The following is a 22,261-nucleotide window of genomic DNA, read 5'->3' as shown; positions in this document are numbered from 1 at the left end:
AATTCTATCACGCCCAAACCCTATCTCCTCCAACGACATCTGTTGGCGGAGTCTTGGGAGACTTGGTTTGACTGCCAAATTCACAGTGAACGGCAGGCTTTGCCAACTTATCTATAAAATGTATGGGGATCTCTATTTATAAACTTACCAGGACTTAATTATATGCTTACTAAGCTTACCCATTGGGATACAGATGTTGTGCCTGGCCAGATTTGAATCCAGGACAGCAGCATTATAAGGCAACATATGTATACATGCTTTTGGCTTATTCTGATTATTTTTGTCATCTACAGTGTCATCCAAGTCCTGCTATGTTACTCATAAAACCTGTTTTTATATTTTTTTCTATAGGCACAATTTGAAGTTGAAATCTTTAATGTACGAGGAGAGCAGGCTGTCCAAACCACGAGATTAGAAGAAACCATACAAAGCCTACGAGAGGAATTAGAAAATAGACTAAATAAGGGAAAGGGTGAAGTCAAAGATGCCTGCATTTCAACTGAGGATGAGAACCTACCAAAGACATTCCGCAATGTTTATATACAGACGGACAGAGACACCTTTCTGAAACCCAGTGATGAGGAAAACAAAACTCAAAAGAACAACATAGTTCCTAAGAAATTAAATATCCCATCACTGAATCAGAACCTTATTAGCCCTACAGAAACTCAGGAGCTATCTTCCACTGTGCCTCCACCACTAGTTCCTCCTTGTCCTAGTGCAAGTTTCATTCCACCACCTCCACCTTTGCCAGGTTCCAGACCTCCTCCGCCACCTCCCTTATCTGGCTTTGTGCCCCCACCACCACCTCCACCACCAGGTTTTGGCCCACCACCACCGCCACCACTTCCAGGCTCTGGTCCTCCTCCTCCACCGCCACCTCCGGGCTTTGGTCCTCCTCCTCCACCGCCACCTCCAGGTTCTGGTCCTCCACCACCTCCTGCTCCTGGTTCTCTCTTTGGGGGATTTTTCTCAAGAGAAGCACCACCCCGCAAACCGCCAGTAGAGCCTGGTTGCCCTATGAAGCCACTGTACTGGACAAGAATTCAGCTTAAGACCAACAGGTAATAAATTGTATCTCACAACCCCATGGTAAATGACATGATGCATTTGGTTGGGGAAGAACAAGCCTTTTTGAGAGTTAATACAGTATATGAGACGTCTTTAGATATGTGACATGGTGTGTTTTTTATAAACCTAGTGCCAGTACATCCCTATGGGATTCTCTGAAGGAGCCAGAAATTGACACCAAAGAGTTTGAAGATATGTTCTGTAAAGCCAGTGTTCGGCAGAAGAAAAAGCCATTATCTGAGTCTTATGAGAAGAAGACAAAAGCAAAAAAGGTGAATTCTACTTAACTCCATTTTCACTTTGGGTTAAACACATGTAATAAATGACTGGATGTATTAATATATATTGGTAATGATAAATGGTAATTATGTAGGTTGGTAATGATCAACATGTTTTTAAGATCCTAAGCAATAATATAGAATATTAAAGAAAGCTACAAAGGAATGTTCTGGTAATGTCCTACTTTGTCTTTAGAAAATTCCAAACAACACAGACATTAAAGTGTTCATTTTTTTAGAAAGACAGCCACTTTAAAATGTAGAAGCCGTTCCAGTTACTGATGCTGCTGAGCTCCTCAATGTTCGGAAGCTCCATAGATGATTAATAGGGTGCTGGCTGTGCATTGGCTATGCTCTACATTCTGGGGCACATTCAACCCCCCGTAATCAGCTAAAATGTAGAAAATACCTTGATTCAAGACTTTTTAAAAAATAATGGTCACCCTTTGCCACCCTTTTGGACACTTCCAAAGTTGGCTGGCAGATGACACTAAGTATATGGTGGTTACTTGCCAAGCCTGCTCCATACAGAGCTGTTATATTGCAACAACTACAACCTTAGATGCCTTTAATCTCAGGTCTTAAATCTTAGTACGTCTATGGGCTCTGCCAGAATCAGGAATTAACCCCCCTATCCTGTATTCCGACAGGATTTCAATTGCCATTTTTGGTCACCTAACATCTAAAAAAAAAACACGAAATAAAATGCAGTCAAAAACTCCCATCTACTCCAAAATGGTACCAAGTCAAAAAGTGGTTCTATAGATGGGAAAGAAAAGAACATGTAGGGAAAAGTTTTGAATGTATTAAATGGCACAGTAAATGGTGGCAAAAAAAAAATAGAACCTATACCATTAGAAAAATAAGATTGTCTTCATACAGCTAGGTCAACGAAAAATAAAAAGTTATGGCTCTCAGAATGCAAAGGAGTTAAAGTTGCTTGTTTGATGTCTTTAATGCTGAGAAGTAACGTTCCAATGACATTGCAACCATACAGCAATTCTTTGCATTTATGGGGAAAACTCACAATCTGGCAGACATGTAATACCATAATTCCTCAAATAGATTGCCCCTGCCGGTATCATGGCTGGCTAAGTAACCTGTCTATTAAGATGAGAAGTGATAGGATGTTTCTTAGAAAATTTATCTGACCTACTCAAATTCTTTAATGGTGTAAAATCTTTGTCTACAGTCTCACATGTACATTCCATATAGTATAGCTGAGGTGGTTTCACCTATATTTAGTTTTACTTTTGCATAGCATACATTCCTTAAAGGGAACCTGTCACCCCCCGTGCCGGGGTGACAGGCTCCCGACCCCCCGTTAGAGCCCCCTATACTCACCTAATCCCGCCGGGTCCCGCTTCTGGATCTGGTCGGGTGATGAAGATCTCAGTCGCTGCAGCCCGGCGCGCGCGCTGAGAGATGAGTCCAACGCCCATAGAGAATGACAGGAGAGTCCAGCGCTCCGTCATTCTCTATGAGCGTTGGACTCATCTCTCAGCGCTCGCGTCGGGCTGCAGCGGCTGAGATCTCCGTCACCCGACCACCTCCAGAAGCGGGACCCGGCGGGATTAGGTGAGTATAGGGGGCTCTAACGGGGGGCGGGAGCCTGTCACCCCGGCACGGGGGGTGACAGGTTCCCTTTAAGTTAAGACTGGGCATCGCTGTATAGGACATCATTGTACATATTCTGCACTATATTATATCCTATAAATTGCTCTCTTCAAAAACTATAATTATAATTTTCTCAATTTGTAACCTTATTGTGGATATGTCGGCAGAAAAATATGGAAGGCTTCTCATCGGGATTTTGGGCACACCTTATTTTGAAATCTTAATAGCCATTTACAGCATGGAGATATAAGCCGTTTTGTTAATATGTAAACGAGGCTTAAAAGCCCGGGGGGCATTCCTCAGCATGGCGAGAGCCCAGGTAAGTCCAGCTCATGTGCTCTTTACCACCCACTGGCCTGCTTGAATCCACTTACTCGATTCGATTGATGGCCACTAGACAAAGAGGACATAGACTAGATTTACCTCAGCTCTTGCTTCTTTGGGGAACACCCCTGGATATTACCTGACTTAAGATAACTACCACTATCTAGCCATGGTCTTTTCCATTGGGCAGTGCAGGGGGATGCCCAGGGACCCATAACTCATAGGGGGCCGCTCTGTGCTTTTAACTGACCTGTACTACTGACTCTGACAGACAAAGAAGTGATGTGCAATTCACTCCTGTCTGTCAATGTCATTCTCTCATGTAGTCTGTTGTAAATCCTATCCAAAGTGCACGGGTTGATTACATGTTACTGTCAGGCCCAGCCCTTTAAACGAGTGTGGCTTGTAGGAAGAGGGGGAGTTATCCACTGAGGATAACACAACACCCAGACACCCAAACATTTCAGAAGTTGCGCAGAGAGCTTCCAAAACCGGAGGTTGCAAGATTGAGACTGGTTTGGTCAGTTCACAGCCAGGGGCCCATAATGCTGTTAAGACAGCCCTGGCCTTATTTATACCTCCTTTCCTGCTGACCAGTCGACTTAAATTCCATTCCATTGCTGAATATTCCAGCTTATGCTGGCACCAGTAAGGTTTTTGTTGACTAAAGGCAGTGGAAAACAGGGCTTCTCACCACGAATAGTGAGCTATAACTCCTATATCTCAGCACTGCAACGATGGAGTGAAATAAGTTTGAGATGTTTTATGCAAATGAAGAGCTAAAGCCCACGGGTCATTCCCCTTAAATGCAAAAGTTGACTCTTGCTGGGTTTTCATATTCAAAGGGAACACCCTGACAGGTTGGTATTGGTTAGATTGGCCAAGTTATTAGTCTATGACTATGTACGTAGTGCCTGTCTGTCCCATGCACATCCATAAGCAGATATAGCACCATGATGAGTTTCTTCTTTTTTACATAGTAACTAGAAATACAATTTATGCAGACAGGAGCATTTATTACTACTTTCTCCACGTTTCCTGTTACTTTGTGTTATAAATGAATTGCTGTGGCCTGAACAACAAAAGCGGCCCATGTGTGGGTTTGTAAAGTGTTGTGATCACACACCAGGATGTTTTTGAGATATGAAGAATTGTGATCCATCACCCTGCGTCTGTCAGCACCATGATTAACATATCAAAGCTCAAGACGGGGTTAGCATAACGGCCTCACTGGCGTCTTCTCCCCCTTGGACCTCCCTAATTGCTTGCATGTGTTTTTGGAGCTTTAAAACAGAAGTACAAGGGTCCGTGTTAGTGGAGAGAGATGTGTCACCATAGCTTGACAAGGGATCGCCCCATGGGAGAAATTTAGTATGAGGGTCATGCAGTCATTGCTCGGAGGCCTTAGATCATGAGCGCAACAGAAAAATGTCTATTTCCAGATCATAGAATATGGTATTCAAGTTATTCTGCCTATGCAGGTCACTATAGTAGTATTATATTACAGTAGTGTATACTGTACTATGTATTCATATGTATTTTAATTACCATTTGCAAAAATTTGGTGCACACTAAGAAATGTTATATAGAGGTGCTAGAAAATAATGACATATCTTATAACGATAATAACATATCTTATTAAAAAAAAATCTCCTGCTATGGCATATCTATCATATTGTTCTCTTTTTATCGTTTATGATTGGCTGAAGTTGTTATGATACACTTAACTGCTCTATGGATCAATATAGTATCAGTAAAATGGCTCCTATATTGCTATAAGGCCGCACTATACCACTGATCTTGTACGGAGGGACCCAAATTATTATTTTTTTTTAACGACTTCTATAAGTTTATGCATTTAGGCTGTAAAAATAACTAGATTTGCATTTCCAGGGAAATACATAGTGCTTGAAAAGAGCGCCCCTTTAACAGTGACTTCCCTTTAAGAGAAACTTTAACCCTTGATACTCTCCCTTTAAGAGCGACTTTGGTACAGTCCCTTTAAGAGCAACTTTAGTATAGTCCCTTTAAGAGCAACTTTGGTACAGTTGCTTAAGGAGGGACTTTGGTGACAACGCTTTGAATGACCTATATACTGTCCCTTTAAGACCAGCTTAAGTACTCTACCTTTAAAAGTGACTTAGGTACCACCCTTTGAAGACCAGCTTAGGTACTAAACCCTTTAAGAGCGGCTTCGGTACCTCCCTTTTAAGAGCGATATGGGTACCATCCCTTTAAGAGCGGCTAGGGTAACGTCCCTTCAAGAGCGGCTCGGGTGCTGTCCCTTTAAGAGCGGCTTGGGTAATGTCCCTTTAAGAGTGACTCATGTAATGCCCCTTAGAGTGACTTGGGTACTGTCCCTTTAAGAGCAACTCGGGTACCGTCCCTTTAAGAGCAGCTTGGGTACCGTCCCTTTAAGCCCAGCTTGTGTACCGTCCCCTCAGCTCTGCTATTTTACTGACTGAACTCTGCTACCTATAATGGTAAAGATCATTGCTCGTTTACCATGACAATCTTACTCATGTCAGTGACACAAAATCGTTAAGGACCTTCCATCTTCTACGTCTTCTATTGGCCAATAGTGGACATGTGACTGTATGAATGTTGTGATACATTGCCTGACAGGACCTTAGAACTTCTATTGGCTGCTATATTTCAGCTATTTACATATGTGCTGTGATCGGCTGTTAGCGTTTACAGTGTGGCCATTATTTTCAATGGGAATTTACTGGTCTTTAAATGTAAATTTCTTAAAAATGACAAATCCGATCAAAACCGAAAATAGCACACCTGTCACCACTGAGGGCTTCGAAACGCAGTCTGAATGGAGTCTGTACGCAAAGCGGTGCGGGCTGTATTAATCGCAGAAAAATGGCTGGAAGAAGAAGAATACGGATTACAATAAAATACTAGATTTGCATTTCCAGGGAAATACATAGTGCTTGAAAAGAGCGCCCCTTTACCAGTGACTTCCATTTAACTTTAATCCTGGGTGCCGTCCCTTTAAGAGCGACTTGGGTCCTATCCCTTTAAGAGCAACTTGGCTCCCGTCCCTTTAGGAGCGACATGGGTCCCTTTAGGAGCGACCTGGGTCGCTTTAAGAGCAACGTGGGTCCCTTCGCTCTTAAAGGGACCCAGGTCACTCTTAACGGAACCCAGGTCGCTCTTAAAGGGACCTAGGTCACTCTTAAAGGTACCTAGGTCGCTCTTAAAGGGACTCAGGTTGCTCTTAATGAGACCCATTTCACTCTAAAAGGGAACCAGGTGGCTCTTAAAGGGACCCAGGTCGCACTTAAAGGGACCCATTTTGCTCTTAAAGGTACATATTTCGCTCTTAAAGAGCCCCAGGTCGCTCTAAGAGGACCCAGGTCACTCTTAAAGGGACATATTTCGCTCTTAAAGGGCCCCAGGTCGCTCTTAGAGGGACCCAGGTCACTCTTAAAGGGCCCCAGGTCGCTCTTAAAGGGACTTATTTCGCTCTTAAAGGGACCCATTTCGCTCTTAAAGGCACCCTGGACACTCTTAAAGGGACCCTGGACACTCTTAAAGGGACCCTGGACGCTCTTAAAGGGACCCTGGACGCTCTTAAAGGGACCCTGGACGCTCTTAAAGGGACCCTGGACGCTCTTAAAGGGACCCTGGACGCTCTTAAAGGGACCCTGGACGCTCTTGAAGGGATCCAGGTCGCTCTTGAAGGGATCCAGGTCGCTCTTAAAGGGACCCAGGTCGCTCTTAAAGGGACCCATTTTGCTCTTAAAGGGACATATTTCGCTCTTAAAGGGACCCAGGTCGCTCTTAAAGGGACCAATTTCACGCTTAAAGGGAACCATTTTGCTCTTAAAGGGACCCAGGCCGCTCTTAAAGGGACCCATTTAGCTCTTAAAGGGACATATTTTGCTTTTAAAGGGACCCAGGTCGCTCTTAAAGGGACCGATTTATCTCTTAAAGGGACCCAATTCGCTCTTAAAGGGACCCATTTCGCTCTTAAAGGGACCCAGGTCACTCTTAAAGGGACCCATTTTGCTCTTAAAGGACCTGATTCGCTCTTAAACGGACATATTTTGCTCTTAAAGGGACATATTTCGCTCTTAAAAGGACCCATTTCGCTCTTAAAGGGACATATTTTGCTCTTAAAAGGGACCCATTTTGCTCTTAAAGGGACCAAAATCGCTCTTAAAGGGGCCCAGGTCACTCTTAAAGGGACCCATTTTGCTCTTAAAGGGACCCATTTTGCTCTTAAAGGGACCCATTTTGCTCTTAAAGGGACCCATTTTGCTCTTAAAGGGACCCAGGTCGCTCTTAAAGGGACATATTTTGCTCTTAAAAGGGACCCAGGTCGCTCTTGAAGGGGCATATTTCACTCTTAAAGGGACCCATTTCGCTCTTAAAGGGACCAATTTCACTCTTAAAGGGACCAATTTTGCTCTTAAAGGGACATATTTCGCTCTTAAAGGGACCCAGGTCGCTCTTAAAGGGACATATTTTGCTCTTGAAGGGACTTATTTTGCTCTTGAAGGGACTTAGTTTGCTCTTAAAATGACCCAGGTCGCTCTTAAAAGGGACCCAGGTCGCTCTTAAAGGGACCCGGGCCGCTCTTAAAGGGACCCAGATCGCCCTAGCAACATGGGTCCCTTTTAAGAGCAACATGCGTCCCGTCCGTTTAAGAGCGACTTGGATCCCTTTAAGAGCTACATAGGACTTTTTAAGAGCGACTTGGGTCCCGTCCCTTTAAGAGCGACTTGGGTCCCGCCACTTTAAGAGCGACTTGGGTCCCTTTAAGAGCGACATGGCTCCCGTCCCTTTAATAGAGACTTAGGTCCCTTTTAAGAGCGACTTGCGTTCCTTTAAGGGCGACCTGGGTCCCTTTAAGAGCGATCTTAGTACTTATAATGGTAAAGATCATTGCTCGGTTACCATGACAATCTTACTCATGTCAGTGAGACAAAATCTTTAAGGACCTTCCATATATTACATCTTCTATTGGCCAATAGTGGACATGTGACTGTGGATGGTGTGATACATTGCATGACGAGACCTTAGAGTTCCTATTGGCTGCTATATTTCAGCTATTTGCATATGTGCTGTGATTGGCTGTTAGCGGTTAGAGTGTGGCCATTATTTGCAATGGGCCATTATTTGCAATGGGCCATTATTTTCTATGGGAAATTCGGGGTCTTTAAATGTAAATTTCTTAAACGACAAATACGATCGAAACGAAAAATAGCACACCACACACCGCCGAGGGCTTCGAAACGCAGTTTGAATGGAGTGTGTGCACAAAGCGGTTCGGGCTGTATTACGCGCAGAAAAATGGCTGGAAGAAGAAGAAGAAGAAACGGAAGAAGAATACGGATTACAATATAGTGCTTTTCAAGCACTATAATAAGTACAGTTATGTGCTAAATGTTAAGATGGATGCTTTTGTCGAAAAATATATTATGGGCACTAGATTCATGTGATAGGACACTGATCCAGGGATGATTCTGGTTTCCATTGTAGTTGGGTAGGAATTTTCTTCCTGTGATATGGCAATTGGCATCTGCCTCATAAGGATTTTTGTCTTTCTCTGGATTAACACAGTAGGGTTTCTGCTTGTTCAACTTGATTTATTTTTTACTTTTATAAATCTTATTAACTGTTACACTTCACTATGGCACATTTGATCCAACAGCATACCTAGAGCGCACACCATTGCTTTTTGGCCTGTGGTGAGAAGGGCCACAGTACGGAACTACTTCCCATACACATTGATAAAATTTGCATACACCTAAAATACCAGTTATATAAATCTGTATCTAGTCAACGTATAGAGCAGTCAACCAGATTTTTTTTTAGTAAAATTAAGCAGATAAATTGGCACTCTATTTAAGAGAAACGCATTTTTCAGTCTTGTACCGAAATATTAAGAAATTTTACTGAAATCTTAAGAATTTAAGAATTTATAGGGGGTGGCACCTCATTCTGAAGTGTTATTATGGGATCTTGATGATTATTTGCAACCAAGACATGTTGTATTAAGTGGACCTGTCAGTGGTTAAAAGCCGTGTACAATAGAGCTTCTTACCGTGACTAGTGAGATATAACTCTTAATTCAATCCGTTGCTCCAGTGCTGAGGTATGAGTTTTAGAAGTTTTATGCAAATTAAGAAAAAACACATAGGCCATTCCTTTGGGCTGCAAAAGCCCAGCAAAGTTTAAAGTGAGTTAAGATGGGGGTAACACCCCTTGGGCTAAAGCTTATATCTCAGCACAGGAGTGACAGATTGAAATGAGTTATATTGTCTGATTCCAGGTAAGAATTCCTATTGGACACTGCCTTTTATTTAGCAAAAAGATGGGGACTTGTCCGCTTTAAGTTAACTTGATTTAAGCTGAGCTATCATTCTAACAGACCCATTAAAATGGGGGGGGGGCTCTATAATCCACTGACTAATTGCTAGAAATGATGGTGGTTACATACATCTATACTAAGATAATAAAAAAGAAAATACTAAAAGGGCAGACTAGATGGACCCAGTGGTATTTGTCTGCCGACAATCTTCTATGTTTCTATGTTACCACACATTGGGAGAGATTTATGAAAGAGTGTAAATATACACCTGGGGTAAAATGCCCACAGCAACCAATCACAGCTCAGCTTTGAGCTCTGGTAAAATATAAGAAGAGCTGTGATTGGTTGCAGTGGCCAGTTTACACCAGGTGTATATTTACAACCTTTTATAAATCTCCCCCATTGAGTTGGCCCAATGGCTGAGTTTATTTTAAAATCTGTTTTGCCTCCTTCGAAAGAATGGCATTTCAGAACTTTTTTTTTCCATATGAAATAGTTAATCAATAAGTAACCTACAGGAACTTGATTTCTTATATACTTGTAGGGACTTGTAGTTGTATATAACGAAGATGATTTCAAGATCATCTTCATCTGAATGAAAGATCTGCTGAAATGCTCTCTGTTGTTCCACTCAGGTCGGTAATTTTCTGTTGCCATTGTTTATTGGTAAATCTCCTTGAGAAACTCGAGTACAGCCCTGCAGAAAATGATGTAAGCTTGTTAAAACTTAGACAAAACCGGACACCAAAGATTAGATGGCTCATTCTTCCACCACCCACCCCTCTACATTATCTTTAATGTGCCGGTTTCATCACTCCACGTTGTACAGAAGAGTCTGATGGCAATTTTCTCTGGAGTTTTTGTTTAACCAGATGAGTCCTTGATGAGAGGAATAACAATAGAATTCAATCATGCAATTACATCCCACGTGTATCTTTTCAATGCCAAGTCTGTGTTAGTTTGCGTAAACTATTTTTTTTTTTTTTTTTTTTTTAATCCAGCATTTAACTGTACCCTTAGAAATTTCCCCCAATACATTGCCAGATGTGGGAACCATTTACATATCCTATCCATGTTCAAAAACAGCAGATTTTTATCACTCAGAAAAAAAAAATCTGAAAATCCACATGCGTCTGGAGGACTTCTAGAAGTTTTTGCGGCAGGTACCTATGAGCAATGGATTGTTAGTGGTCCTTATACACTTATGGCTGAACCAACTGTGAGCAACCTAAGTATAAAGTTTATGGGGCTTTCCGAGACCTTAGTGACAGATGTTGATGGTAGAGATGGTGATCGGACGTGATGGAAAATTACTGTCTGACCCATTTGTTCTTGGAGAGATAAGCCAGCACCAAAGCTGTTTGGCTGCAGCTTACCCTTCCACTTAACACAAAAATGTTTGGCCATAACGTTAATTTGCACGGTCATCCTGGGAGAGAGAACTGTCAGTCGAAAGTTTTTAACAATTGTTACAGGTGTATGGACATCTTCAGGGGGTGAGCCATATCATGTGGCCTCCTTAGGTGCAGCTTATCTCTCCTTCAGGGTATAAACCCACACACCGTATACGCAGCGTATTTACTACTGCGATACGCAGCAGATACGAGGCAAACACGCAGTAGATTAGATCTAAATAACTGAACACAGCATCAAATCTGTACCAACAAATCTGCTGCGTATTTGCTGCGTATTTGTTGCGTATCTGCTGTGTATACGGTGTGTGGGTTTGTACCCTCAAACTGAATGTTAATGCCTTAAACATAAATTCTTACCTTCATTTCATAAGCAGAAAAGCTCTTTAGTGCAAGAACCCTTGACTTTGGTGTCCGTTTTCTTGCCCCTTATTATTGTGACAGGGGCAGGTTAATATTGAGGATAACATCAGTGGTGTGACTTCTCTGGTTTTGCTTTGGCCTTGTTATCCAATATGCAATATACTCTGAAGAGAAGCATCCAAGTCCATCTCAAACAAATTTAATTACATAACCTGGGCATATAGCTGCAATTTTTTTGCTATATATGCATAGAATATAGACATGTGGGACATAAGAGGGTCTTAGCTGTGCCCTGTAGGTAGTACTTGGTACCAGAGAGGCTTTTTAGAGTGTCTCAGGTCAGTCAACTGAGTGTTAATGACTTGGTTTCTCTCCCAGAGGGCCCGGTCTCACAAGTAATTGTGACCATGTGTACTTGTATTTAGAGACCTGAACTTCTTGGCTGAGCATTACGTGGTCTTCTCAAATATTTAGAATAAAAGGATTTTGGGTGTGGGGTGTTTATCACTGAGATTTTTTTCTTCCGTTCTTTTGCCCTGAATATTTCTGTATTTGTTGAATATGTTTACCCGTTCGTTGCTGGCAAAGCCTGTAAAGTTTAAATTTTTTCCACCCCTTTTTGGCAATAATAGAGTTAAGGAAGCCCACACTAGGCAGCTGTGGCTTATTTTATATTGTCTTTCTTTGCTTTGCCTTTTTTGCGTCCCTACATAATTACTATTACTGTAACTGGAACATCCCCGGTATTACAATATTATGTTGCTCAAGTCAACAAAGGTTCCAATATGTACAGTCCTAAAATTTTTCCTGACTGAATCGATAAAAGTGGGCGAATGGGAATTTAGTGTGACACCGGGAATGAGCAAGTGTTAGGTGTAGGACCAGCTAGAACTTGAAGACACTTGGGGACCCACATCACTAATGTCACGGTAGCTAAAGTGGACCACACAGGAGGCACCTTCCCGATGTACACAGCGCAGTGGTAATGGTAGGGGCTGCACCAATGTTTTGGGTGGTGGTAGTCCTTTAAGCTTGCCCTCGGGCACATCCAAATAAATTGCTTAGCTAATGGTATTGTGAAACCTTTGATGGTAACTTCTATTTAGCTCAGCAGCCAATCTTCCACATACATGGAGGCACAGGGTTTTTTTTTTTCTTTTCTTTAAAGAGATGTACTTCCAATGGGAACAATGCAATGGCAGATGGTGCAGGTTGCAAAGAGTTAACTCATGCAATGTTAGGGTGGGTTCATACTGGGAAATTCTCACGGATAATATCCGCGGAATTCCGCTGTCTGTCCGCACGCCTTTCCGCCAGCTCCATAGACACCATTCTATGGCCCAGCGTATTCCGCTATCCGCCGAAAGAAGTGACATGTAACTTATTTTGGCGAATAGCGGAATACGTTGGCCCATAGAATAGTGTCTATGAAGTCGGTGTAAAGGCGCGCGGACAGAAAGCGGAATTCTGCGGAAATTATCTGTGAGAATTCCTCAGTATGAACCCAACCTAAGTGAGGTTTAATATCCCGGAGGTAATGGAAGGATCACACCAGATGACTTACAGTGGTACAAGTGGTTTGAGATCATGGGCCACTCAATGAGTTCATTGACTGCTTAGATGTCATTGGAAACTGGTCTTCATCTTGAAGGAACCAGAAAAATGCCCCTGAAGCCAGGGCATAGTTACTACCTAGGGTGTTTATCAATCATGATGCCTCGCAATAACCAGGCCAGGTCTCACATAACTTGCTGAAAAATGTTATTTTTCTGGCAAGAAGGTGTCTAAAAGTGTCAAAAAGTCTCCTGACGTTCGGCAATCTGGCCTTATGGAAGCACAGACAGGTATATGAAAGGTACCATGTGTCCCTTAACCTAATGTCTGACAGTATTAGCAGTTTGGAAAGAAAATTGCAGATGACAGATTCACTTTTAGGATCTGCTGGAAACATCTTGGTGCCATATACCACACAACACAGATATCTGGTGGACTCCATACTTTAATAAGTCAGAGCGCTTTTGTAGACATAAGGGGACATTCACGATATTAGGCAGCTGGTTTTAATGTTATGAGTGATCAGTATATAATGTTACACATAGATATGGTTTAAGTGGAGACCGCCGTACTTTTATTACTCAAATAATTTATGTTCATCAACGTGTTAAGAGTTCCTGGACAGAAAAAAATAGCCAAGGGGGAAAAATGCGTCTGCTTGACTCCAGCCCTGTAATCAATTGCTTCATTGTGTCTGTCACTTCTAATACACTCACCCAGCAAAGCCACTTATAGACAGCTGCATTCTTCCCCAACATTTCAATGACCACAAACATTGTGTCCTCACATAAAAGTGGAGAATACACTTCCCAAATTTCCTCCAATCACATTTTCCGAGTGATAAATCATCCACAGATGCGTCTGAGCCGAGTCTTGGAATTGACAAGTAATCGGATCTCAAGATGTCTTGCAAGTGCCGCGTATTATTCAATGATGCTGCAACGTATTTATTTCCCATATTTATTGTACTAGAGAAAAATTTCTAATACCAAACCCGAGGAATGAACAAAAGAAAGGACATTTTAACGGGGAATTATTCAGTGGTTTCCTGTTTTTATACTTTGAAATGTTTAAGTTTCACAGTTGATGTCATGAGTATTTAAAGGGATTTTCCTTAATTTGAATATTGATGGACTCTACTTAAAGTAGGCTCAGACCTCAGACTCAGAGGCTAAAGTCCTCAGACTGAGCTGCACTACCAGACCCATCCACACTAAAATCTTTAACTTTATCGTATTTTCCGCCGTATAAGGTGACTGGGCATATAAAATGACCCCTGACTTTTAATTAGATTGTCAGGGGTTCGCCTTATACGCCGGAAAATGTTAACCCCTGCCTGTCCGCAGCCCTGCGGGAGAGCTTCGGGAGAATGACAGAGGCTTTGGATACTTCCGTAGCCTCCGTCTTTCTCCCGAAACTCTCCCAGGAGCCGAGTGTCTCCGATGGGGCCTGTTCCTGGCGTCCACGCATCTCCTGGCCCACGACCATTTTTGAGCACCCACACCGTATGGGGCGACCATACCCGGCATATAAGATGACCCCCGACTTCTAAGAAGATTTTTCGAGGTTAAAAAGTAGTCTTATACGCCCGAAAATATGGTACTTAAAATTCATACCCCATGCGTGCATACATTCTGCAGGGTTGCATCCAACAACTTAAGCCTCCAATGATTGGACTCGAGCATCTAGGTCACAGGAATGATCACTTGTGGGTCAGCGACATTTGCTCCTGGGTGAATGCAGTATGTTGAGACCTATAATACCATACTAGCATTTTTTTTAAAGGGGTTGTCCACTTTTTAGTAAAATAGTTCAATTTATAGTATTAGTAGGTGTACTCACTGTATATACTGACAACAGCCTCCTGTGTACCTTATAGAGCTAAAATCAGACTCCCCTCCTCCAGGCTGTGCTGTTCTGCCCTGTGGTGAGTCTGTCCATTAGATGGTCGACATGGAGGAGCATGTGACCAATCCCCATCTCGGTGTCCACTAAAGGCATATAAAGGCTCAGTGGTGGATGCTGGGGGCGGGGCATGGTCACATGCTCCTCCATGTCAGCCATCTTATGAACAGACTCGCCACAGGACATGGCAGCCCAGCCTGGAGGAGGAGAGCCTGATTTTAGCTCTATGAGGTACACAGGAATCTGCTATGAGTACAGTTAATACTGTACACTTAACAATTTTACTATTAAGTGGTCAACCTCTTAAACTATTTTGAACTACAGAACTCGTAAGGTAGATTATTTAGTATGACCAATTGAATTTGAGAGGGCCTAGAATGTCTGAACTAGGTTTTGCCCAGAGATTTGTCTTATAAGTAGCTCTTAGACACCATGAAAAGCATGAACCTCTACAAAAGAGGAGGCTCAGGTTAACCGATTAAATATGGAAGGAGTCACCGCCAAAGAAGACAGCAGGACATATCCTTCGCTCATACATCTGCGATCAGCATTGTGGTCTTGTGAACAATAATAGTAGTTATAAAGATGTCATTTTGCTGTATTATGTTTTGGAAAATATGAGTGGGATCCATTGTCTGGAGACGGCGTGTTACACACACATGTTCTTTCTAATACTTGTGGTTGCTGGGATTAGAGGCTCTTCAGTCCGTAACGGTGGAATACCAACAGCACCTGATTGTAGGATCGGTGCCGATTCCGAAAGAAATGTGTGGATCAACTTGGTTGAGTTTAGCAGGTTGATTTCTTGGGTTTGTAGAGTTCTATTGTAAAAAACAATGACGTCTGCAAGGTTACTCATTACACTGAACAATTTGTCTTTTTCAGATAATAAAATTGCTGGATGGAAAGAGATCGCAGGCTGTAGGAATTTTAATATCCAGCTTACACCTTGACATGAAGGACATTCAGCAAGGTAGGTGGCATTTTTCCAGCATGTCTAGAAGTTGGGGTGAAGACATATGGGGAGATTTATCAAACATGGTGTAAAGTCAAAGTAGCTCAGTTGTCCCTAGCAACCAATCAGATTCCACCTTTCATTCCTCACAGACTCTATGGAAAATGAAAGGTGGAATCTGGTTGCTAGGGGCAACTGAGCCAGTTTCACTTTACACCATGTTTGATAAATCTCCCCAAAAGTCACTCTTTGTATGCTAAAATACCTCCAAACCATCCAAATACCCTTGTATTGGAGGTAATATAGGTAAATATGTGACCCGATGTGTATGAACAATATATAGCTTGTCGTACCTACCTGCTGTACACATGAGCTCACAGGCTACTGTACTCCTGTCTGTCTGTTGATAAGCAAAGTGCTTCCTGGAAGTGATCTGTAAAGAACATAAAGTCTCAGCTTAGTGTTAAAGGGGTACTCCAGCAAAAAAAGTTATACAGATCTGTAATTTACTTCTATTTAAATAATCTTCAGTCTTCCAGGACTTCTCAGCTACTGGATGTCCTGCAGGAAGTGGTGTATTCTTTCCATTCTGACACAGTGCTCTTTGCTGCCACCTCTGTCCGAGACAGGAACTGTCCAGAGCCATAGCAAATCCCTACAGAAAACCTGTCCTGTTTTGAACAAAGGTGGCAGCGGAGAGCACAATTCTTTTAACATATGTGAATTGGAAACAAAAACGCAGTGTGACCACAGCCCTAGCCATTGATTTGGAAGGTGGTGTGTTTTAGGCTTCCTTGGACCCTTTGTAACGTAGACCACTGTTCCACTAAGCCGCGTTCATTGAGCATTGCTACGCACTAGGAGGTAACCATACCATTTAATTAGATCTTGGCTTGAGTTCCTCTGATGTGAAGAAATTAAATGTGACCGTATACACACCACAGGATACTAATATATTGTTCTGACTTATATCCTGGCAGGGGTGTTTTTTAGGACCACCCCTTCTGATGTGTATGATGAGTCAATAAACCTACCTATTAATTATGTTTGTATGGTCTTTTAGATGATATTTGAAGGTACCATTACTATAGTTTTAATTTTTTAGCTTTTCAGCCTCATGTGACATAGGAAAGGTGTGTGCTGAGCAGCTCACCTAGTGGATACAGATCCATCTGTATCCTATTACAGCAGGAATGACCTCAGTCTTTGAAGTATAACGCTTGTTAGTTCAAGGGCCACTTAGATGGAAGTATTACAGGGGCTTTGCTGTGTTTTACACAGTTTTCCCCTCCACTCCCTCCAGGAATTAGCACTCCCAGCCCCCCTGCCCCTTGCCCTCTTGCTGATCATTATTAAGGCTTTAGCTACTTTTTAATCAGTTTAACACATTGGTGAGTTTCCACATGATGGCTCTGACTGGCGCTGAGTATTGTGGGAAGCATGCTGTGAAACATAGAAAACTGTTGGCAGAAAAAGACCACAAGGTCCATCTAGTCTGCCATTTTAGTATTTCCTTTCTTATCTTAGGATATATATATAATGTCTATCTCTATATCCCAGGCTGGCAGGCTTAAATTCAGTTATTCTAAATTTACCACCAGCCACACCTGATGATGGAAGTTTTCTCCAAGCATGTACTACTCTTTCAGTAAAGTAATATATTGTTGTGTTGTTTCTGCTCTTTCCCCCTAACTAACCTAAGTTTGTGTCCCCTTGTTCTTATTGCTGCATTTTGTGTGTCAAATTAACGATTGTTACTTACAAATACCTATTTACTACATGGGAAGATATGCAGGCGACCACCCATAATTTTATTGCCCACACAATTTAAATTCTAAAGCAGGGATGGGGAACCTTTAGCCCTCCAGCTGTTGCAAAACTACAATTCCCATCATGCCTGTGTGGTGTCCCACCACTGTGGTTCTTCTTGTTTTCTTCTTATGTCTCACACCTGTCCAAAAAGTATTTTTGTTCACCACTAGATGTCAGTGTTATATATGTCTGATTATTGCACAGCTGTAATTACTAATGGGTTAGTTTTTTCTGTACCACATGGTCTGTGCTGACAAATGGAGATGCTTCTTTTTCTCAACCTATCTCTATTCTCTCTTCTTCTATACATTCTTTTCTCTCCCAGGGAAATTCACTTAGACCCCTGTAGGAGGCTTAGGCCAGGCCCCCTGTTAGGGACAAGAGTGCAGATGCAGCTTAAGCTGACAAGTTCCTTTCTGTTTCTCACCTGAGCAAGACACACAGATCAGGCATCCCTGCTGAGTTTAGCCAGGAGCCTGGCTCTGCCAGGTTCCCTGTCCAGGACAGACCAGCTGTAGTGTAGAGAAATGTATGGAAAACAAAAACCTTTCTTTCTAAAAGCAACACTTCCGCTAAAGATGCAATGCTAAACAGTTAGAGAGGACAAGTCAGAGAGCACCCCAACCCACACCGTGAACATATCAACACAGTGCAGGACAATATGCCGAAGTAGAGAAACTGATCCAGATAGAGCAAAGCAGCCAAGCGCCTACATACTCTCACATCGTAGGTGACACCAGATAATTTTGGACACTTTGCTCAACTCAGGTAACTAGGACTGGAGCTTGTGTCACCCTGGCAGGACGGGTAAGTCTGCACTACAGGGCAGAAGGTGGAATAGCGACAAAGGTCGAAACACAGGCGCAAGTATTCTTCTTTCAAGTATTCACTTCTCAAGTCGTCGTCGTCTTTTAAAGTTCCGGCAGAGCATAGTACTACATTGGGTTGGGAGACTCAGGACAAATTCCTCTCCACTTCTCTGAACTCTCTCTACTCTTCTCAGCACTTAACCAAGTCAGCACTGCTATCTAACTCTAACCTCGGCAGCTCTCAGTGCAGATCTAGTGAAAACAAGTCTGTATCAGCCAAGTACTATTCACCTGTGTTAGCAGAGACTTGCCAGTAAAAGAAAGTTTATTAATTCTACTGAGACTCAGTGGTCATTGCACCAGCACCTACACACAAGCTATACCGTCCATGGGTCATTTTCCCTTTCTGTGGGTGGCGTTAACGACAGTCCGGGTGGGTCATATCTCCATTCCGGACCACCGTGACAAGTGCCCAAGGAACCTCTCACAACCTGGCAGGTTACCACCATTATGGAGCAATATAGCCCGCCACACATTAAAAACATTTAGCGACAACCTCCCAACCAGCTGAGCTGTATTCCGCCTACCATCCACTATAGAAGTGGTGTCACACTTAAACACCTAAAAAGTCGCAGCAGCACCACACCTGGACAGCCAACGCTTCACTTTGGCTGTCAAGGCATGATGATAATTGTAGTTTTGCAATAGCTGGAGAGCCAAAGGTTCACCATCTCTGTTCTAAAGAAACGCACATGAAGATGTTAGTGGTTAAAGAGAAATATCTAATCTGCTGATCTGTCCATAGCACACAGGACGCTGAGGATTAAGATAATTTCTTTTTCTTGAGCCTCTGCGTTTTCAGGAACTTAGTAGTTTATTAAATATGTAAATGGGATGGCCAGGGTGGATCGGTGGATCGGTAGCCCTGCCCCTGTGCACCAAACTGCCTCACTCACACATTTAATAAGCTACAAAGTTCCCTGAAACAGTGTCGTGGATGAAAGTAAGACAATTATCTTCATCCTCAGTGCCCTATGTACTGAAGGGACATATATATTATAGTTTCCCTTTTAACCTGTGTCAGAGGTACCTGCACAACCAGCTATGTAATGGTGTTGTACACACTGTACAATGAAAAAAAAAATAAATTAACATATTTGGGTTTCTCGACTTTAACCCGACCTGCATTATCCTCCTGTAGACCTAAGAAACACATGTCTAATGATAGCGCTGCTGGAAAGGGTAGCTGCTTGTCTAAAGGTCTCTAAAGGTTAATGATAAACACCCAGCTATTTACAAGAACGCATCAGGAGAGTTGGCTGTTCCTTTTTAATAGATAAATAAAATTTTGGTATGTGTATACATTTTACATGTATCATGTAGTGAGCAAAATCTGTCCCAAGATTTCTCAGTCTGCATCCAGCATCAAACAGCAGGGAGAGGAAGGTCGGGGGCTTCCCAGTCATGACTGTTCCCGAAAGCCCAGCACACAATGAACTTTAGAAAATGTATTGTCTGAGTTGGAAGCACAATATTTATCACAGTTTATAAAGCTCTAAGGTGTCTTGATCCCATCACATTGCTTGAACGCCAACCGTGCTCTTACTATAACCTCAAGTACTCAATTTCTAAATATTATTAAACAAGTCATCCCAAAATATAAATTTCCCTGGATCTTTGTCAAATTCCTAGATCCTCATGGAAATTTTTGTACCATCACAACGTTTTTGAAAGTAAATTAATAAGAGATGTCATCTGTTGAATATAGGCCACACATAGAAGCTTTGAATGTGTAGTGAATTTTGTACATTGCTTTTCTGTAGAGAATTTTCCCAAATCAAATATATGGGTTTTTTTTTTGTTTTTGTTTTTTTATTTCAGTGGGTTTTAAAGAGGACATATAGCCAACTCAAAAAATAGTGAGGTGGTACTACCATTAAATAGCTTAGGGGGAAAGATAGAGATTCTTTATCCACATTTCTTTCTATCCTGTAGATCATTCTTTTTTGTTCTTTAGATTCTATTGTTCTTTATAGCAAATTTTTTTTCAAACCTACTATATTGTATCCTATTTATATCTTCCTTTTGATATGAAACTGTATTGTTATTGATAAAATTAGAAAAATCCAATAAAAATATTTGGGGAAAATAGCTTAGAGGGTCCTAATTATACTTTATTTTTACAACTACGGATTCCTGAGATAATCAGGTTTTTACTTTATAAAAGATCAGGCAATGGTTCTATAAGTGAGAACTTGAAGGGAATGTATTGCCTACGTTTTCTTTTACTGATTCGATCCAGATACTGAAGCATGTTCGTTTTTTCTAATCTGTTTCTATTTTCTAATTTGTAGTTTTTTTCTTTTTTCTTTTTTTTGTACAGTGTTATGGGGGCTGCCATCTTGTTGACCAGTTTTTAACAGCATTTAGTGAAATGCTTTACAGCAAGACTCATAGACATAGACACCAAGAGACAGGACCTGTCCCTTTTTAGATAAATATGAAACAATACTGAGCATACTCTGTGTTCTTTGAGGAGGTCATTCCGTAGAGATTTGCTATTGTCTTCTGTTGCCATCTATATACTGGTGTCGCCTGTCGCTGTAATGTTGTACAGATCACTTTACAGCAGCTTCCTCCTTATCGTAGACTGAACAGGAAGTCTCAGCTTATATTTAGACCTAGTGGTGAGAATTAAAAATGCAAGATTTGAGGATTCTTTTATAATCTAGACAGTAGTTATGAGTCAGAGGGTATAAATATTTTCTATTAAGGGGTGTGTACGACTAATACATACCCCCTGACTATATAAGCCTGTGTGAGGATCAGCTAAGTAGTGTTTCTAAATGAGTTTGTGCAATCTATAGTTTTCTTTGTTACTCTATTTTAGGCCTCCTTAAGGCCTTGTTTGTAAAAAATTTATTTTGAAAATTTCTTGAATAAAAATTTAAAGTAAAAAAAAAAAAGAATGTACATATAAAGTACATTTCAACAATGCCCTGCCTAAAGGGAATCTGTAACCCCCCCCCCCCCCCACCCCTGGACAGGGCCCCGCCTACATACCCGCTTCTGCTTGTTCCGCTCCAGCCGCAGAAATCTGGCCACGGCTCATCTGCAATATGCAGATGAGCGGAGGTGAGTACGATAGCAATAGGAAATCACTGCTCCGGTAATTTCCTATGGCCATCGAACTCCTCTCCAATGGCCAGATCTTCACGTGGGACGCACAGGAACGGCTATGTACACAGGCCCCTTTCCAGGAGTGGGGTGGGTTCAGGGGGGCTACCTGGGGTGACCGGCTTCCTTTAAGCAGGGCATTGTTGAAATGTATTGTATGGGTACGTTCACACGTACCGATTCGAGCGTAAGTCAAGGTCCTGGCAGGTCCCTGTCAAGACATACTCGCAGCGGTCTGAAAGACTGCTGCGAGTATTTAATACAGCTGCCCCCTTAACCCCTTCTGCTGCCGCACAGCTCTTGCGCTGTCTGTATATACATTACCTCTCTCCTTGCTGCTCGGGGTCCTGGCGTCCTGCTCTCTCGCCCAGCCAATCAGTGTGTTGCCCAGCCACAGACACTGATTGGCTGGGCGGAAGAGCAGGAAGCTGGGACCCTGTGAAGCAAGGAAAGAGGTAATGTATAAACAGACAGCGGGGTAGCTGAGCGGCAGCCAAAGGGGTCAAGGGGAATGCTGCATTACATACTCGCAGCAATCTTTCAGAGTATGTATTGACAGGGACCTGCCAGAACCTTGACTCATAGCGGATCTCGCTGCAAAACTCGCAGCGAGATTTCCGCTGCGAGTCGGTACGTGTGAACGTACCCTAAAT

General features: G+C 42.3%; 1 protein-coding gene across 1 annotated transcript in view; it reads left to right on the top strand.

Annotated features, from left to right (window-relative positions):
- The window catches only part of FMN1 (formin 1), a 137,252-nt gene that overhangs the window by 78,347 nt on the left and 36,644 nt on the right, over nt 1-22,261 (top strand). The window contains 3 exon segments of the mRNA XM_069949350.1: nt 352-1,064; nt 1,202-1,343; nt 15,741-15,828. Coding sequence (XP_069805451.1) covers nt 352-1,064; nt 1,202-1,343; nt 15,741-15,828 — 943 coding nt within the window.

The sequence above is a fragment of the Dendropsophus ebraccatus genome, chromosome 13, assembly GCF_027789765.1.
Source record: "Dendropsophus ebraccatus isolate aDenEbr1 chromosome 13, aDenEbr1.pat, whole genome shotgun sequence".
NCBI lineage: Eukaryota > Metazoa > Chordata > Amphibia > Anura > Hylidae > Dendropsophus > Dendropsophus ebraccatus.
The sequence above is the reverse complement of the archived record's forward strand: the minus strand, read 5'-3'. Positions and strand labels throughout refer to the sequence as shown.